Source organism: Lepisosteus platostomus, chromosome 8 (genome assembly GCF_059453375.1).
Source record: "Lepisosteus platostomus isolate fLepPlt1 chromosome 8, fLepPlt1.hap1, whole genome shotgun sequence".
NCBI lineage: Eukaryota > Metazoa > Chordata > Actinopteri > Semionotiformes > Lepisosteidae > Lepisosteus > Lepisosteus platostomus.
In genome coordinates this window covers 14055676-14072409 of record NC_142618.1, presented here as the reverse complement: position 1 = coordinate 14072409, position 16734 = coordinate 14055676, and the positions used below count along the sequence as shown (strand labels likewise).

General features: G+C 39.6%; 1 protein-coding gene across 2 annotated transcripts in view; it reads right to left on the bottom strand.

Moving 5' to 3' along the window:
- Window positions 1-16415, bottom strand: part of klhl14 (kelch-like family member 14) — a 36148-nt gene extending 19733 nt beyond the window's left edge. The window contains exons 1-3 of one of the 2 annotated variants that reach the window (XM_088642514.1): window positions 15895-16415; window positions 13931-14828; window positions 1294-1415 (exon numbers count right to left, since the gene is read on the bottom strand). In XM_088642514.1, coding sequence (XP_088498640.1) covers window positions 1294-1415; window positions 13931-14805 — 997 coding nt within the window. In that variant the 5' untranslated portion in view covers window positions 14806-14828; window positions 15895-16415. Of the gene's footprint in view, window positions 1-1293; window positions 1416-13930; window positions 15379-15894 lie in introns of those variants that run through there. The other variant, XM_088642515.1, reaches the window with a different exon arrangement.
- Between the last annotated feature and the right edge of the window lie 319 nt (window positions 16416-16734).

The following is a 16734-nucleotide window of genomic DNA, read 5'->3' as shown; positions in this document are numbered from 1 at the left end:
ACAGTATATTAGTCACATTACAAGGAGAACATTACGCACACCACTTCATAAAGTTGTAAAAATTGGAACACAAAGAATTTTATCAAAAATAAAATTCACAATGAACACAAATTAAGAAAGTGACAGCAAAACTTGAAACAGAAACACTAATTCTCTAAAGGCCATGTGGTTTAATATAATATTCCTGTATTTACCTTATGATTTAGTATAAGGATATGATTTTGACCTTTGTTGCACTGCTTTATCCTTATTACAGAACAGGTCTGTCAGGAATTTGTTCAATAAAATTAGTATTTTAACCTCATCTGATTTCTTGCAATAGAGCACATTTTCCAAAAAGCAATGCTTCTGTCAAACAAATCGGTTCTCCTTCATTACTGAAATAAACCAAACAATCTGGTCTGGCCAATACACAAGCTTTCAGATATTGTGGAGAAAACAAATTGAGTTTCTTTTTGCTTAAATCAAGTCAATCTGTGAATCTTGTGTTCCAGGATCATTCTTAGATAGAAATGGCAGAGCTTTGAGAGCTATGGCAGATAGGAATGGAAAAAAATAAGACATAAACTCAATAATACCAATGAAGAAAAATGCTGATAATGCACAGAAAAGGTCTCCCTTTATGATAAGGGTTACAACCTACATTGTAATGTGAAAGGGAGACATTATTCTTCAATAGGTCAACAATGATTCAAGAAAACGTACTTGGACAAAGGAGAAAAGATGGATAGGAATAAGACACATCCCAACACATTTTATCATAGTAAGAGGTCTTCTAAGGAATTCTAAGGAATAAAGCAACCGGAATCAGATACACTATATGTGAATCTATACAGTAGATGTGCTGCACTCTGTGGTGATTGTGGATCCTTTTGTAGAAAGTTACAGGCTGACATGCAAGCCGTACGAACACGTTAAGTGAATTATTCAGTCACGCTATTTAAAAGTGCTTTAACATGTTCGCCTTTAAGAGTGTTCCAGCAGGAATACTCATCTCATTCTTTGATGTTACATCTATACCAAAGCATTAAACTAAAATTAATCTTGTCAAGAGATTTCAGCAAAAACAAGTGAGCCCATGCATAAAGCTTCACAACAGTGTGAAGTCACGCTCTGATTAAAAACCTATATTAAAAGTGATGGTAATACATCATTGCCTTAAGAATTTAAGGAACTGTTTTTGCATTTTACCTTAAAAAAGCACTTCAAATGCTGTACATCTACAGTACACCTGTCACACTTCACTTTTTACACAGCAATAGGTGAGACAAGGAAACAGGACATATTACTCACTTGTAAGTATCTTCCATGTCTTCTTCTCATCATCATAATACTGAACTAAATTGCTTGGGAGTCGATCTGGTCCAGGAGGCAGCCCACCAACCAGCAACAGCATTCTCTTATTAGAACGGATTCTAAGTGCCAAGCAGGAAAAAAAGACAGGTTGAATTTTTAGACTTGTGTCAGTGTACAGTATGAACCCACAGAATTGGGTTATTGTAGGCCATCCCAACCATTTCTAAGATGCGATTGTCACAAAATGACATCATTTCCAAAAACAAATCTACCTTTATGATCTTATAGATTTTTTTTTTCACTACGTGGCTTTGAAAATAGAAGTACAGTAAGATTTCAAATGCCATCTTCTAATACAGTGAACAATAGCAGTGGGATTTTCCTCCTGTTTTTTTTCATCATTGGAAACGACTTTAAATGACACTGATATAATTGCCACTTAGAGGAAATGTGGCTATATACAGTACATGTGATATACGACTTTTTTCTCAGAACTCTCATTTTAAAAACGTAGAACAGCTATGCAAAACAAATTTGAATGTACAACCCAAAAATGTGAACTAGTTTAATGCTGAATAGTTTAGAAAAAGAAATTCTTTAATTACCGGGCATTTTATTTTTTTATCAATTTTAATGCAAAAAAGCAGGAGCAATACAGAGCTTAGAACAATTTGCTTTCAAAAGTTGTTGATATTGTCTCAATTTTCTAATTTTATTTTTTTATTTAATCTTTACATATTTTATATACAGTATAAAACCCAAAGTCAACCAGACAGCCACTGTGTGGGATGAATCCTGATACTGTATATCTCAGCTGCTAATGGGGGGGAATGAGTGGAGCTGTCACAACATGAAGCAGAAGAGAAGAGTTGTCAGGTGAAAATCTTGCTCTTCTAGAACAACAATAGTTACCAGCAAAATTAAACAAAAACCCTGGGTGCCCATAATTCATGATTACAGGCATGAGTGTGATTTGAACTTCTTGAATATATATATACAATATCCAGGAACAGCAATATCTGTTCCTGGATATTCAGGAAACAGCTGGATGAGATCTTTGGATCAATTAGCTACTACAGTAACTACCAAACGGGCTGGATGGGCCGTAACTAGACTCTAATATGTTCTTATTCTCTTAGGGGCCTCTTGCTTATCAATGGACATCTTGATAAATTGACTGTTTTTTTTTATAGAAGACGGTAACCCAACTTGTCTCTGGACATGCAAAGTAAACATGAGAGTTAGGGCATCACATCTGTGCAGTAGCCTGTCAAGACACTAAACACACAAGCCCACTGAGTTCACGTCACATATCCTTATCTGACTCATTTAAAAGGCTCCCGGTAAACTCACTGCGGGCGATTTCCTCAAATAGCTGCTGTATACTGTAAGTAACTGAAATCCCACAGACACAGAAGAGAAGAATGATGATCTCTCCCACACAATGTTAAAGACCACAGGGCTGCACCATAATGAATTATTCCTAGTTATATTGTTCCAGTGTTAACTAGAATTCCAAAACAGATACAGTTTTACCACTGTGTGGATATTCCTTTGTCTCAGGTTTATGTGGAGGACACAACTGTCAGTCGTTCTTAGACAGCAAATCAATTCCTCCTGACCAACACAGGTTTACTGATACTGAATGGTCCAGTGGGGTGGGCAGTTTGAGATATATACGTATTTGGATTTAATTCTTTCAGGGGAGGGAAAAGCAGCCCGACCGATAGGGCAGGACAACTGGAACCCCAACAAGGTGGAATGAGAGAAGGAATGGGAGAGAAGTGTGATGGAGGGATGCAAAGCACTGAAAAAAGAAAGGGGGCCTCATTAGCCATCCATCCATTTTCAAACCACTTCAGCCAATTCAGGGGCATGGAGCCTTTCCCAGCATGCAATGAGATGAAGATAGGGTACACCATAGACAGGGCACCAGTCCATCACAGGGCACACTCACACCTGGGCCAATCTTCCCAGATCTAGTTAAACTGCCACATGTCTTTGGACTGTGGGAGGAAATCAGAGCACTTGGAGGAAACCCACATGAACACAGGAAGAACACGCAAACTCCACACAGATCGCACCTCAGGGACTGAACCCAAGGCCTCAGCACTGCAAGTCAGCAATGCAAACCACTATGCCACCCTTTGTCAACCATATTTATGCTTAATGTTTGTATTCAGCAGGGCATTTCCAAGGTTAGCCCTTCTTGCACAAACCTGAGAAATTCTATTAATCTCAGTAAACATTAAATCATTTCGCATTTAGAAGACAGCAGGTGTGCAAATGCTAGTATAAAACCATTTCTCCAATGTCTCCCTGATATATGTTCTGATTCTGATGATATTAAATCTTATCAAGAGAAGCATCTCTTGACTTTTTGATACAAACCAAAAGAGTTTGAATGTCTATACCTTCAAACATGTTTCAACATGTTTACCTTCAAAATGGTTTTAGAAACAAATTGAACAAAAAAGGGGTAAAAGATCTCACTTTGCCAAAACCATAAAGATGCAAAAACTATGATTCTTTGGTATAGCTAAAGATGTATATTATAAAATCACTACAAAGATGAAAAAAAAAAACAGAAAGCCTGTGGTGTATGTTGATCAATGCAGTAATATCTAAGCTGTATTTGAAATAAATGTTTTGTATGTTTTGTAGTTTGCTATTTATAAGGTTTGGCATTTTTGTACATCAAACCTTACATAAAAGCAACAGTATCTCTATCCTTTCACGATGCAGAGAAAAAAGTCATTAACATCAAAACAAAAGTTTTATGGGCAACTTTTGTTTTCCTACTCAAGCAGACATATCTTCTAGGCACATAGCTCTGAATTTGTTGAAACTCAAAATAAGATCTAATCTAATATTTTTTTATTCTTTGGTACAGCTCAATGAACTCAAGACAGCCTGCGCTATGCTTCAATATACTTTTTAACATACACTATTAACCTTACAGAGTCTGGGTAGTTTTTGTTACAAAAACCTGTGACATGAAACAGTTTACAAAAGTTCCTGTACAATCTGTTCTTTTTTTCACACACAGACACACGCAGCGCTTGTGTGAAAAAAAGATTCTCCACACAGTTCCACTTGACTGGCAGATGCAACACCATGACTTTGTCTTGGCACATACAAAACTTTGAAAACTGGGAAAGTTAACAGTTGAGGGCATGTGGCAGAAATGTAAAACCAGAGGAAGCATTTTCAGTGCAAATAATTTTTTTTTTCTGAAAATAAAGAAGCTTGCTTAGAATGCCCTTAGGTCAGAAAACCTAGTGGGAGTTCTGCCTAGTGCTGATTAAAAGTAGACTTAATAATAGGATTGTTCCTAGATACTCTATAGATCTTGCGATGTTAACAACCAACAAACATCTAGAGGTCTGCCTGCATATAGTATGTAAAAATTCTCCTTTTGGCTTCGACATTTAATCAATTCAACTATTTTCTTGGTTATTATTTTTTAACTTTACTGATCACTGGATATTATGATGTGGCTTTGATGTCATCAGGTATTGCCAATAGTGTGCGTTTTTACATTAGTATTGCACTGTGTTTGTACATGACACTTTTCTTTATGTGACCATATCAAAACACATTTTCCCAAAAGAACAAACATATTCAAAGCAAGTGTCAAATTCCTTAAGCAATCATTCTCATATGCTTTCTTAATGTTTTTTTAAGTTGTATGTTGTTTTACTTGTTGTTGTGGTGCTGCTGCTGTTCAGTGTTTATGTTTTTGGTGATTTCTTAATGTCTTTGTATCGGAGCATATATGCAAATAAGCATTTCATTGCACTTGTGCATATGACAAATTAACTGCACTAATGTGAAACAGGAACTACAGCAAACATTTTCAGAAGTCCAGCACACATGTTATCCAGTTATCTTTCCTTTTTAGGATTATTTGTTTAATCAACAGATGCCATTTATGTATAACGATAAGATAATTGCATACCTTCTGAATCTCACCCATGTTATTGATACAGTAATTAAATAATGTTTGAACTCCTGTATGTAAAATTACATGCTGAAGAAATGTGTTCCTTTGACTCAAATTCCACTTCCAGCTGTAATTAAGAAGAAGTAAGTTCATTTCTCAGCTAAAGGGAGGAGAAGGAGAGGTTGTACACAGTAGTGGGAGCATTACACATACTGTATTCAAAATGACACTCATTCACAAACTTTTTTAGTTCCAAATTTCACTGTCTTCTCAGAAAGCCTTCCTTAAAGGCAGCAAGGCTGGAAAGAGGATTTACAAGTAAGGGGCAGGAAAAAGAAGACATTTAAAGACCACAAAGCAGCGGTTTTAATGCAGGGCTGCTTCAAGGGTAAAGACTGGATTCTGGAGCTGCCTTAAGTACAACGGTCCTGATATCAAAGCAATGACATTGGACCCGATTCACTGAGAACTGCGGGGGTCTTCCCTGCCACCTGCAAACTGCAGTGTGAGGAATTTTTAAGAACCCCTGGAGCTAGAACCCAGTACCCCACTGTGCTTGCAGGCTATGACTCCACTCCACTGCGCCTCCATTAATATGCATGGCTTCACTAATGATCCTGAACAGACCTGAATGATGTGGTTCCGGAAACACAGTGCCACACATTTGCAACAGAGGCACATCTCATGAATTCGGCACCCGAATCCTTTAAGCAGCTCTCTTTTGAATATTGCTGACCCTTAAATGCCAAAATAGCTTTAAAAATGTCGGAGGAAACGGAACTGGAGCCTGGAGCAGAAAAAAAGCAAAAATACAAAATGGCACCATGATTAACTTGTTACCTTGAATTCTTTTTTGCTGTGTTTTGCAACAAATATGAGCATGGACAATTGTGAAGCACTGGCTGTCCCATGCACATTAAAGCTTATTAGGAAACACCATCTGTAATTTATTTTTTTAAATAGTTGAGCATAGTTATTTCCTAAGCTTACATAAAAGATTGTGAAGGCTAATTTAAAAGTAGTAAAACCTTATTTAGAATTTTGTGCACATGTTTGGTCAACACTTTATAGAAAACACATTGCTGCTCTGACATCAGTCTAGGGGAGAGTAGCCAGATTAATTCCCAGGCTTAAAGGAATGTCTTACTATTCAACCCAATGAGCTTCTTCAAGATTAACCCTGAAACACGAACCAGACGACACAAGTGGAAACCACTGAAATCTATATTTAAAACCGGCGAGTCATTTCTTTACACAGAAGTGGTTGTGCAAACAATGGCTTCTTTCAAGAAAAGGCTGGATGAGATCCGTGGACCTGTTTTTGGAATTGATTCCTACAATCTTAACCATTTTCTTAGTTTGCATTTTGCAACAGACAGGGCAGATAGGATAAAGCAATGCGAGCTGTTCTCTCTGGTATCCCTATTTGTGAAGTCTCTGAATTAATACTTTGAACTTTCACTTTAAATTGCAAATACGGAGAAAAATCACCCACATCAGTGGTTAATATATTAAGACATCCTATGCCAGCTGATGAACCTATTTATATACTTCTGGAAAGTCAGCTCAAATCACTTCATCAGCGCACTATATAGCAATAAAGTATGAGTTACGGGAAAAAAAAATTGTTGCATGAGTGCTCCAGATTTTAACAGATGTTCTCCAAGTTGCATCTCTGTCTATGTTGAAATGCCAGCATGGGACAAGCAGAAAGCAGCAATTCATGGAGTGAAATAGTACTAACTAATTTAGAACTGCAAATATTATATCAAAGTAACACAGGATAATCATGGTACCTGGACAACAGGGGTGACAATTGGTGTACTCTGAATGAAAGAGGAAATAATTACCTAAGATATCGTGCTCCTTCACAATTCAGGAACTCTGAAGGATGGAGCAATACTTGCTCAGAAGCAGACATCCATTAAGGCATTTCCCATTATTTCAATCTGGCTATGATGGTAGAAATACCTTGTCTCTTTTCAGTGTGTTATTAAACGTGCTGTGACTGCAGTCCTAGAGCTTTGCACAAGCTCCATATTCTTTAGTCCCAAGACATATTGTCTTCTCAAGCCACAGAAACGATGGCTTCAGTAGATAACAGGATGTCCCTAGCCAGCACCAAGTCAAGTTATCTTTCTGCCCTACCCTTCGTTATTCGTTTAGACAATGCTCGGCATTGGCTGGCAATCAACATTTTTTGCAGAGAGGATATTTTTAATTCTTTGTTATGATGCTGATACGCAGTCCTATGAATGGATGACAGACTAGTGATCAAATCTGTCAACTCCAATAACTACAGCGCTGCAAACCCCCACACAACACAATTGGCCAACGTCATAAAACATTGAATGCTGTCTGTTTTGAGATGTCTGCATGCCTGCTATAAAAGAGATCACAACACTAAAGCATACATTTCATCAGATACTGTACCACTGGCCTTTACCAATCATGGTGTCCTAATAATAGGCATTAGTAATCTTTCCTCCTGCCCTCTGATAACAGGTTGTGTGGTGAGCATACTGGCGAACTGTGGTTCCAGGTGACATACGTAGGTGGAGGAGGAGGGGAGTCCCCATTACTTATTATCATTATTATTATTATCATCTTCACCCAATCTTTTAGATCTCCTCTCCAATGCAGTCCTCCAGCAGGGGATGAACTGCTGTCACTTTCACTAGTATGTTCTGAGGAGTGTGAGGGACACAAGTGAACTATGTTCTCAGCTTTAGTCACGTCACTGCCTGCTTGCAGATGTGGCCCAACTCAAGATTTCTGCAGCTTCCAAAAACGCGCAGGCGGTAGACGAGAGCCTCAACCTGCAAAACTCTGACACCAAGACAACATCCCAGAAAATCTGAGGTAGATCCCAACAGCAGTTTACACTGGGTCGGGTCGGGCCAAAAATAAACAACAATCCTTTGTTTGATTGATGTGTAAATCCACGTTCTTGTTCAGGAGGCCTACTCTGACAATCCTACCATGTTTGATATGATTAAATCTGTTCGCTAAGGGTTTATAACACAACTTTATTTTCAATGATTATGGATTTACATTTAATCTTAGGTCAATCATGAGGTTTGTTTTCAAGATGAATTCACTAAAGATAGTTTCCGCCAGCGGGAAAGGTAGAAAACAATGTTTTCATTGACAGGTATGAGCTGACCGGTTGGCCAAGGTATGGAGGCAACATGGAGAGGAGTTCTTAGGCATTAATCTGCAGAGCATTATAGCAATGCGATGTCAGGCCTGTTACGTTATGGGATGGAATATACATACAGTAGGGTGACGGACAGAATCCATATCATTATGGATGGCACATCCACTGCTGTAATGAGACTGAAAGGAGACTCACTATCACAAATGTGAACATGTAATAGTGACGCCAGTCTTTACTTTAGTTCAAAGCACCATCAACACGAGGAAGAACAAGAAGCAACGACTGAAAGGTATTGTCAGCCGAAATGTCTTAACAAACTGCAGTCGACCACCCTTCACACATTACACGCCATCAAATTATTTCAAACGCTCCTGTAGCAACTTCATTTTTAATCAACGTCCCCTACAACACGCACGCTCTATGATTGGTGTGATGTTGTAGTGCAAAGCTTTTCACTGCTCATGATATCAAAATCACAGAAACAAACATTTGGAGAACTTTATCATCGGTCTATTTGTTATGCACTGTACCACTCTGCGCAGGTTCAAGCACATTTACAATCAGCAATAAGTTACACCGTCTGTAACTACCTTGGTCTTAACCTTAAAAATGAAGAGTATGGAACGTACAACCAAAAATAAGAATTCCTTGAGTATGTTTTATTTCCCATATTACAAAGTATTTAAATATTGCAAGTGTCCAGTCGGCTGAATACCAAGTACATAAGCAGACATTTATATGTGAGGGACAAACTTTAGATTAATTGAAAAGTAGAAAGTGACAGCCACAGTTTCCCCAGGCTTCCAGCAGAATTGTAGAAAAGCAGTGCAGCATGACTAAAAGAACTGCCACTGATATTACAGGACCCAGCTACAGGTATAGCCAAGAGATCACAGATCTGTTCCTTTGCTGCAGCAGAAATAAGATATCTGCTCTGCTATAGCAAGGGGCCAGGCCCTTATAGTGGATGTCAACAACATTAAATTAATATCCAACCTGACAGTAGAACTGGAGCCAATGAGCTGAGTCAGACTTGGGAGAAAGAGAGTCTATATGATTGGTATGAGTTAAGAATCTAGGCAGTGCATTCTGCGATGGCTGCAGAACAGAGCATGAAGAGAGATCAACAAAGAGAGCTTTGCGATAGTCCAAGCGGTAAGAAACAATAGCAAGAACAAGAATTTCAGCGTCAGTGATACAGTGTTCAGGGTGGACCCAGGCGGTTTTATTTTCCTGTGGTATGAGAGAGTGGTTTGCTGTCATTGTTGTTATTGAAAGTGAACAAGGGCCTTAGAAACAATACAGCAGAAGAGACTGTAGACTTCCATACACTGGGCACTGGAAAAACAATTAGAACATTTTCTAGCAACTGATTTCTAAAAGAAAAAATGTATTCTCCTTTATTTAGGTGTTCTCAACAAGTGCACTACCAGGCATACAGCAGGTAGTCTTCATCCCCACACGGTCCAATACCTTTGTGACCTACTAGAACCTTACAGTACATAAAGAAACGTTTCTGTTGCCAAAAAGCATATGATTAATAATCTTCTAAATATCTTTTAGACACCATTTAATTTTTAAAATCAAACAATTATTTCACATTATAATTCAAGGAATGGATTACCAATTCTTATTTTTCAGGGCTTTCAGAAAAAGACTTTCATGTTGTGAATTATTAACCTGTTACCTCCACAAGTAGTAGTTGTGGACATTTCGAGCATCTCGTTTGCCCTGAACTGCAGGTCAACTTATTCTGTTTCGGACTAGCTCTGTTCTTCAATGAAAACAAACTGCAGGAACGTTGTTTATGCTGTTGTAATGATACTGTAAGTACAGTACATCTGCAGAGGAGGAAAGTTTTTTTTTGCCACAAAGGGGTGATCACGTCAAAATTTAATATTGTGCCCGATCAAGCTCTTAAAGTTAAACTTTTCCAACGAAACCTCTTTTCAATGTGTTGGGCAATTCAGAAACACGATTCGTTCCTCATCATACAAAGCAAAGGCAGAACTGTTTTCAGTCAGGGTAATGCTGAAGGGGTATTACTATATGTGCCCAAGTCATCACTGCAAGGCCAACGGAAACCTAACCTGATTATTTCCCTGGACCCATACGTGGTCTGAAGCATTTAATGGATTCCTAAGCCATTTACCTGCAAGCAGGCAAAAACCATGTATAGATGTTATGGATATGATTTCATATACCTGTCTATTCAGTTTCTCTTTACATCAGGGCCATTTTGGACTTTACAATATTTTGCAACACAGCTTTTTTTTTGTGAAGCGAATTCTGATAAGCTGCGGAGACGTCGATAGCACTCTTCAAGTTTGAACGTATTCATCTGAGACAGAAGAAAATCCTCTCTGCTGGTAGGAGACAGGGGGCTGGGGAAGGTGGCTAAGCGCTGTTTACCAACGGGGGGATTACCAGAGCAATCCAGGTGCTGCGTTTACAATGCTTGATCACTTCTTCAATTTGAAATTAAAATCTACACTTGGAAATTAATGAAACTGATCTCAGAGGTGACTTGAACTCAACTGGCACATTCGTTCATAATGCCTTACCTCTTTCTCAATCTTTGAGCGACATAATTACCTCAAGTTTGAACCCCCCACATCTCCACCTAATAGTATTACACTAACAATGCCACACATTAAATAACAGACCTCAGGGAGGGCATTATGTGGATTAGCAGAGCAAACTGCAACACAATTTATTGTCACCGCTGTGCTCATCCTTTTTTTGAAAGCCGTCACTGCTAATTACTGGGAAGCCATTTCCCAACTGCAAACAATCAACGGCTTGCATGTATATTGTTGTCTGGGAACACATCCAAAACCCAGACGGGCTTTTACGTCTGGAGGTTTTTCACCTGTGTATTTCCAAGAATCAACTTTGTTGAGCACGGGTGCAAATGAACAATTTTACAAAGGCTGCCATGTAAGTACAGGAGTAAAATCTATTCAGAACACTGCCTTTATCGCAACAAATCCATCATGAATAGCTCTTTCTAGTAATTCCCTGGTAGAATAAAAGATGTAGCAGATTAGCTGAATTGGAGTGATAGTAGTAGTTACAATAGCAGTTATGTTTTTTTTTTTTTGCAGGAGTCCCTACAGACTAATATATTACTCTGGCACTGAGTTTGTAGAACCGATTGTTACCAGAGTAATAATTTTTTACCATTTAATGTCTGCCGTCACATGAGGAAGACTCAAAAGATTTCAGTCATCTGAAAAAATATGGACCTGGACTGTAACTTCTTTTCCTTGTTAGAGGTGGTTCTGGATGCAGTTAAACTGATTAATGTAACAAATGGATGAGAACCGTGAACATGTATAAAAATCGGATTATTGAGTTTTTTGATGCTCAAGTACAGTGCTGAAACATATCCAAAAATAAATTAACAAGAAGGTCATGTACTGTGCATTTCCACAATGGTGACCCATTGTAATAAAAGTAATTAAAATGAAACATCAGTTTGCAGTTTGAGTTGCCGTCGTCAAACAATTAAGTTTTAATTTTAAGCAAAAGATTTATTTACTAGCCTTCTGTGTTTAATTTGGAACCAGATATATTCCTGACTAACAACTATGCCGATTGACTGTATAGTAATGAAAATGTACCCTACCACTCTACAAAACCTGACGTTGTAGAAGAAACAACAAATGAACAAAGTACTTTACAAGAAACTGCAATTGTTTTGACAGCAGATACCCATAAATGACGTGTTATCAGTTAGACGAACACAACCCAGCTAATTCTGTGAAAAATGGCATGGGTCAACATTTGTCCCAGAATGCAATGTGACAGACACTCACACTCACAACAAAAATAAACAGTTTGTATCTGCCACAATAAAATAAAAATTGAACCAACAATCAGCACACACCATTAATAGTCTACATAAATGTATATTTTTTACTCTATGCACTTACATTCAATGTTTAAAAAGAGTGTATTTTAAGGGAGTTTTTAAGAGAACTCTGATTTTTTAAAATGTAAGAAAATAGTCAGATTAGCCCAAACACAGCACAGGTTCTGTACTTTCTAAATCCAAATTTTGCTTGTGCTAAATGACAAAAACATTAAGACATTCCAGTAATGTATTTGAGTAAATTACCAAAATAATTGTATACTAAGTAGAAAAAATATATAATATAGGGACAGAGAGACAGTTTTTTCTTTGTCTTTTCCGGAAGAAACAATGTTCTTCATGCATTGAAAACCATCTATAGTTCAGTGATATCCAAGTCTTTTGACCTATATTTGTGACTGTTTTCAATATTGCTTTAACAGCTAAGGATCTTCATTTTTTTGACATTTCCTTCACGCCTCACTAATCTAGTGTTTTGCAGCTCTAAAATATTATACAATGTTGAAGGAGCACCTCAGAAAGAAACGATTGCTTGTTGTTCATGTGAGTTATCATCTAAACCATGAAACGATCGCTTTAAAAAAATGTAATCACTGCTTTGGTCACGGAAACTTCATAGTTAATTTTTTTTAGATATCGTTACCCATTCTAGTTTTACACAGATCAGATTTAGGAAGTTTTGGTTTTGAATGGCTAATAGAATTACAAGCAAGATAAGGTTTATTTGGTGCTGAGTGCATTTTATTTGGTTTGAGATCTGTAATATTTAAGGCTATTCCTTTCCTCTAAAAGATTAAAATATCTACTGTGTCCATTTTCTAAGGAGTAATAATAATAATAATAATAATAATAATAATTGCTTACACTTATATAGCGCTTTTCTGGACACTCCACTCAAAGCGCTTTACAGGTAATGGGGACTCCCCTCCACCACCACCAATGTGCAGCATCCACCTGGATGTGCATTTTCTGTACCTTGGGGCTATTGTTTTTCATCATTTTTTTAAATGATCATGAAGACATTCTTATCTTTTTTTAAGATGAATCGTCTCAAACTTTCAAGAAAACCGCACCGATTCCTCTCTTTCTGTCTGCAGTGTCATTCCACCGGCTTTATTACGTGTTCAGCTTAATGAACGGACCTGTTGTCATCCTCAGATGCTCAAACTTGCTTCCTCTGAGACCTGCTTGCAGCTCACTAGCCTCAGAACGGCCGGTTCCTGCTCACAAAGCTCCCAGACAGAGGAGATGGGTGAAAGAAGATTTAGTAACCCCTTGCAGCTGACAAAGTGAAAAAATGATGCAAACACATACATGAAAACAGTTACTGTTGTCAAGAGAAACACCAATGGATCCTTGAACCCTTTTGAACTAAGATCTTTTGAAAGGGAACGGATGTTACAGAACTTTGCCCACAGGTGAACATAACAATAAGCTTTCCTCTTAAGGCACAGGAGCCATCCTGTATACGGATATACAGCACGTCAACCAATCTGGCTCCATCTGCTCTCTGTACAAAGTGTAGGTGGTCATGCAAATCGAGATTGAATAATTTCCCCTCACTCAGGCTAAGGAGCTCTCTGCTGACTAGGTTTCACCTCCGAAGGCAGCGGATCAGCACCTGCGAGCAGACGCCCACCACAACCCTCACCTGCTGGCCACGCTCTGTCTGCAGTGCTGCCTGAAAGGCATCAGGTGGTAGTTCATGGCATCCAGGAGCAGCTTCTGGCAGACGGGGTCGCTCCTCATGAAGTCCACCGACTGGACCCTCTCCACCAGCTCCGGGGCGGGAATCAGGGCGAAGCGGAGCCTCTTCATCAGGTCGGGGGCGTACTGCATGCGGGTTTCCCGGTCGTGCTCCAGCCACAGCACGGACATCTGGAAGAGGGCGAGCTCCGACTCCACGGGGGGCGGCAGGGAGTCCAACATGGCGCACATCTCCTCGAAATTGAGCAGCAGCACGTCCTCCACCAGGTACTTGTTGGCCAGCTTTTTGGTCTCGTCCAGCCCGTGGAGCGCGGCGATCTTGCAGATCTGCTTGTAGTTTTGCACGGAGATCTGGTCGTTGAGGAACTGCACGCACAGCTTGGTGACCTGAGGGATGTTGAGGATCTTGCTGACAGACAGCACCTCTTCCACAGTGTCCAGGGACAGGGTGACATTGGCAGTGTACAGGTACTCCAGGACCAGCCTCAGACCGATGGAGGAGCAGCCTTGCAGCACCAGGTTGTTGATGGATCGGGGGCTGGCCACTAGCTTCTCGTCAGGGGAAGAGGAAGGTGTCCCACCACTCCCCTGGTCCTTGTTAGAAATGCCCTCGTTGTTGAGGGGGTGGCTGGAGAACAGAGACCTGAAATACTGAGAGCAGGATGCCAGCACCGCTTTGTGGCAGTGGAACTGGTGTCCCTGGGCAGTGAGCGTCACATCACAGAAAAGCTGCTTTCTCCACAGCAGGTTGAGACCGTGCAGGAGGGTATCGCTGTGAGTCGGGTCAAAGGTGGATGTTCTATCACCAGATCTGGACATGGCTACCCGGCTGTTAACCCCACCTAATCAACAAAATAGACACAACATTGTACCTTCATATCGGTCCTTTTCACCCTTTATCACCTTTATGCCTTTGTATAACAGTTACAGTACATCACAGTCACAGCAGCATCTTCTCTCAACATACGCAATCATTAAATCTCAGTAAAGTTTTCGAATCCAGGAGCGTGTTTTTGTTATTCGCAACCAACGTCTGACCCGCACACATGTAGTGACCTCAAATAGCGTGCCCTCAATTAAAAATTAAACAAGCTGCAAACACAAAAATCATATTTTGAAGCTGCCCCAGAGTTAGCCTGATCTTTCGAGGATTCAATGTTGTTCCGTTTTTTTTTTTAAATGTTTCATTAGTCCCGGAAAATATGACACAGCTCGTTAATCTTCCGAGCCTGACAACGTTGTTGTTGTTGTTATTTTTTCCTACTTTTTAAATATCTACATACAATTCCACTCAATTTGTCTTTTAGGCGAGAAATTCTAACGGACGCTACGGCTTGGAAAGCAAAAAAAAAAAGAGAGAGGGGATATTGCAGCACCTTCCTGAGCAACGTAACAGAAGTTGGTCGTGGAAGGAAAAAAAAGCTGTATCCTCTCGTAAAGCTACAGAGTAGTTCCGTCTGGTATTCAAGCACCTTACTCTGTTTTAAGCCAGCCTTACTGTACTCCTTCCGTGTAGGAAACGTGAGCCTATTCTACACACATAAAGAGGTACAAAAACACCGCGCTCCTACCAGGGTCATTGCTGCTAAACGTTTATTATTCTCTTGTTTATGATTACTTGCTGTAAACAACCCCACAGACTTAGGGTTAGCTCAATTTGCTATAGTCAAGACAGAGACACTCGAAAGACCCCTGTTCATTGAAGAAATTAACTTCGCAGACGTTAAGGGAGCGCTTTCAGATCGGCACGTTTAGCCTTAGCATTGATCCGGGTATATGAGACTGTCTTTTTAATTTAAATCTGACAGCAGGTACCATCTGGTTTCGCTGTCGCTTTTAGCACACAATCTAAAAAAGGCGCTTGCCACAACTAAACAATGTGAGTATAGAAACACAGGCCAAACTTACCTGAACACCAGCTTGGCAAAAAGTAAGCTTCACGTCCTCAAAGATTGTGACTTTTCTTTCTTTCTTTCTTATTTTAATCAGTCCTCTCCCCTTTGAAGACTATGTTCGATTCCTCCAAAAAAATATTCTTGATTCCAACTCCTGCGGGGACTATTTTACATTTTATTTTTTGTCGTTGATCATTTGCTCTCCTGAATTAGCAAGAAGTGTGCGAGTGTGTGAGAGGGAGCAGAGCTTTCTGCAAGAGAAGAAGAAGAAGAAAAAAATGTACGTGTGACAAATTATGCTACCAAGAAACAACACATCATTATCCTTGGGCCTGGGGCTCAGTGAGTCGTAACGAGAGTAATAGGAAAACCACGGTTGGGGAGAGAAACGGTCGTGCATGGCCGGTGGAGAGAGACCGTGCAGGGGGATGGATGCTGGAGAGACTCGCAAAATTATGGCTCAAGGCTATTGTAAAAACTGTCGAGCGTAAATGACTGCGATTTCAAACATCTTTGGAAGAAAGGAAAGAGAGAGAGAGAGAAAAAGCGAGTCTCTCCCTCGCTCTTATGGAGAGAACCGTCAAGTTTTAGTGCGCATTGCTAATTAGTCAATTTCTCTCTGCCTTCACAGCCTGGCGACTTTGCTGCTGAGCTGAAACTGCTAATTTCTGGGACCAGCCTTTTTTTTGGCTGTGATCTGGATGGATGAATAGCTTGTCTCGCTACAGATGACAAAAACCTCTGCTTTAATCTCCATCGCCAAAATATTACCCTTCATCTCTTTCTGCTGCTGCTGCTGCTGCTGCTCTGTGGATGGGAAGTGCTCTGTGCAATCTGCTAACTTTCGTGGCGC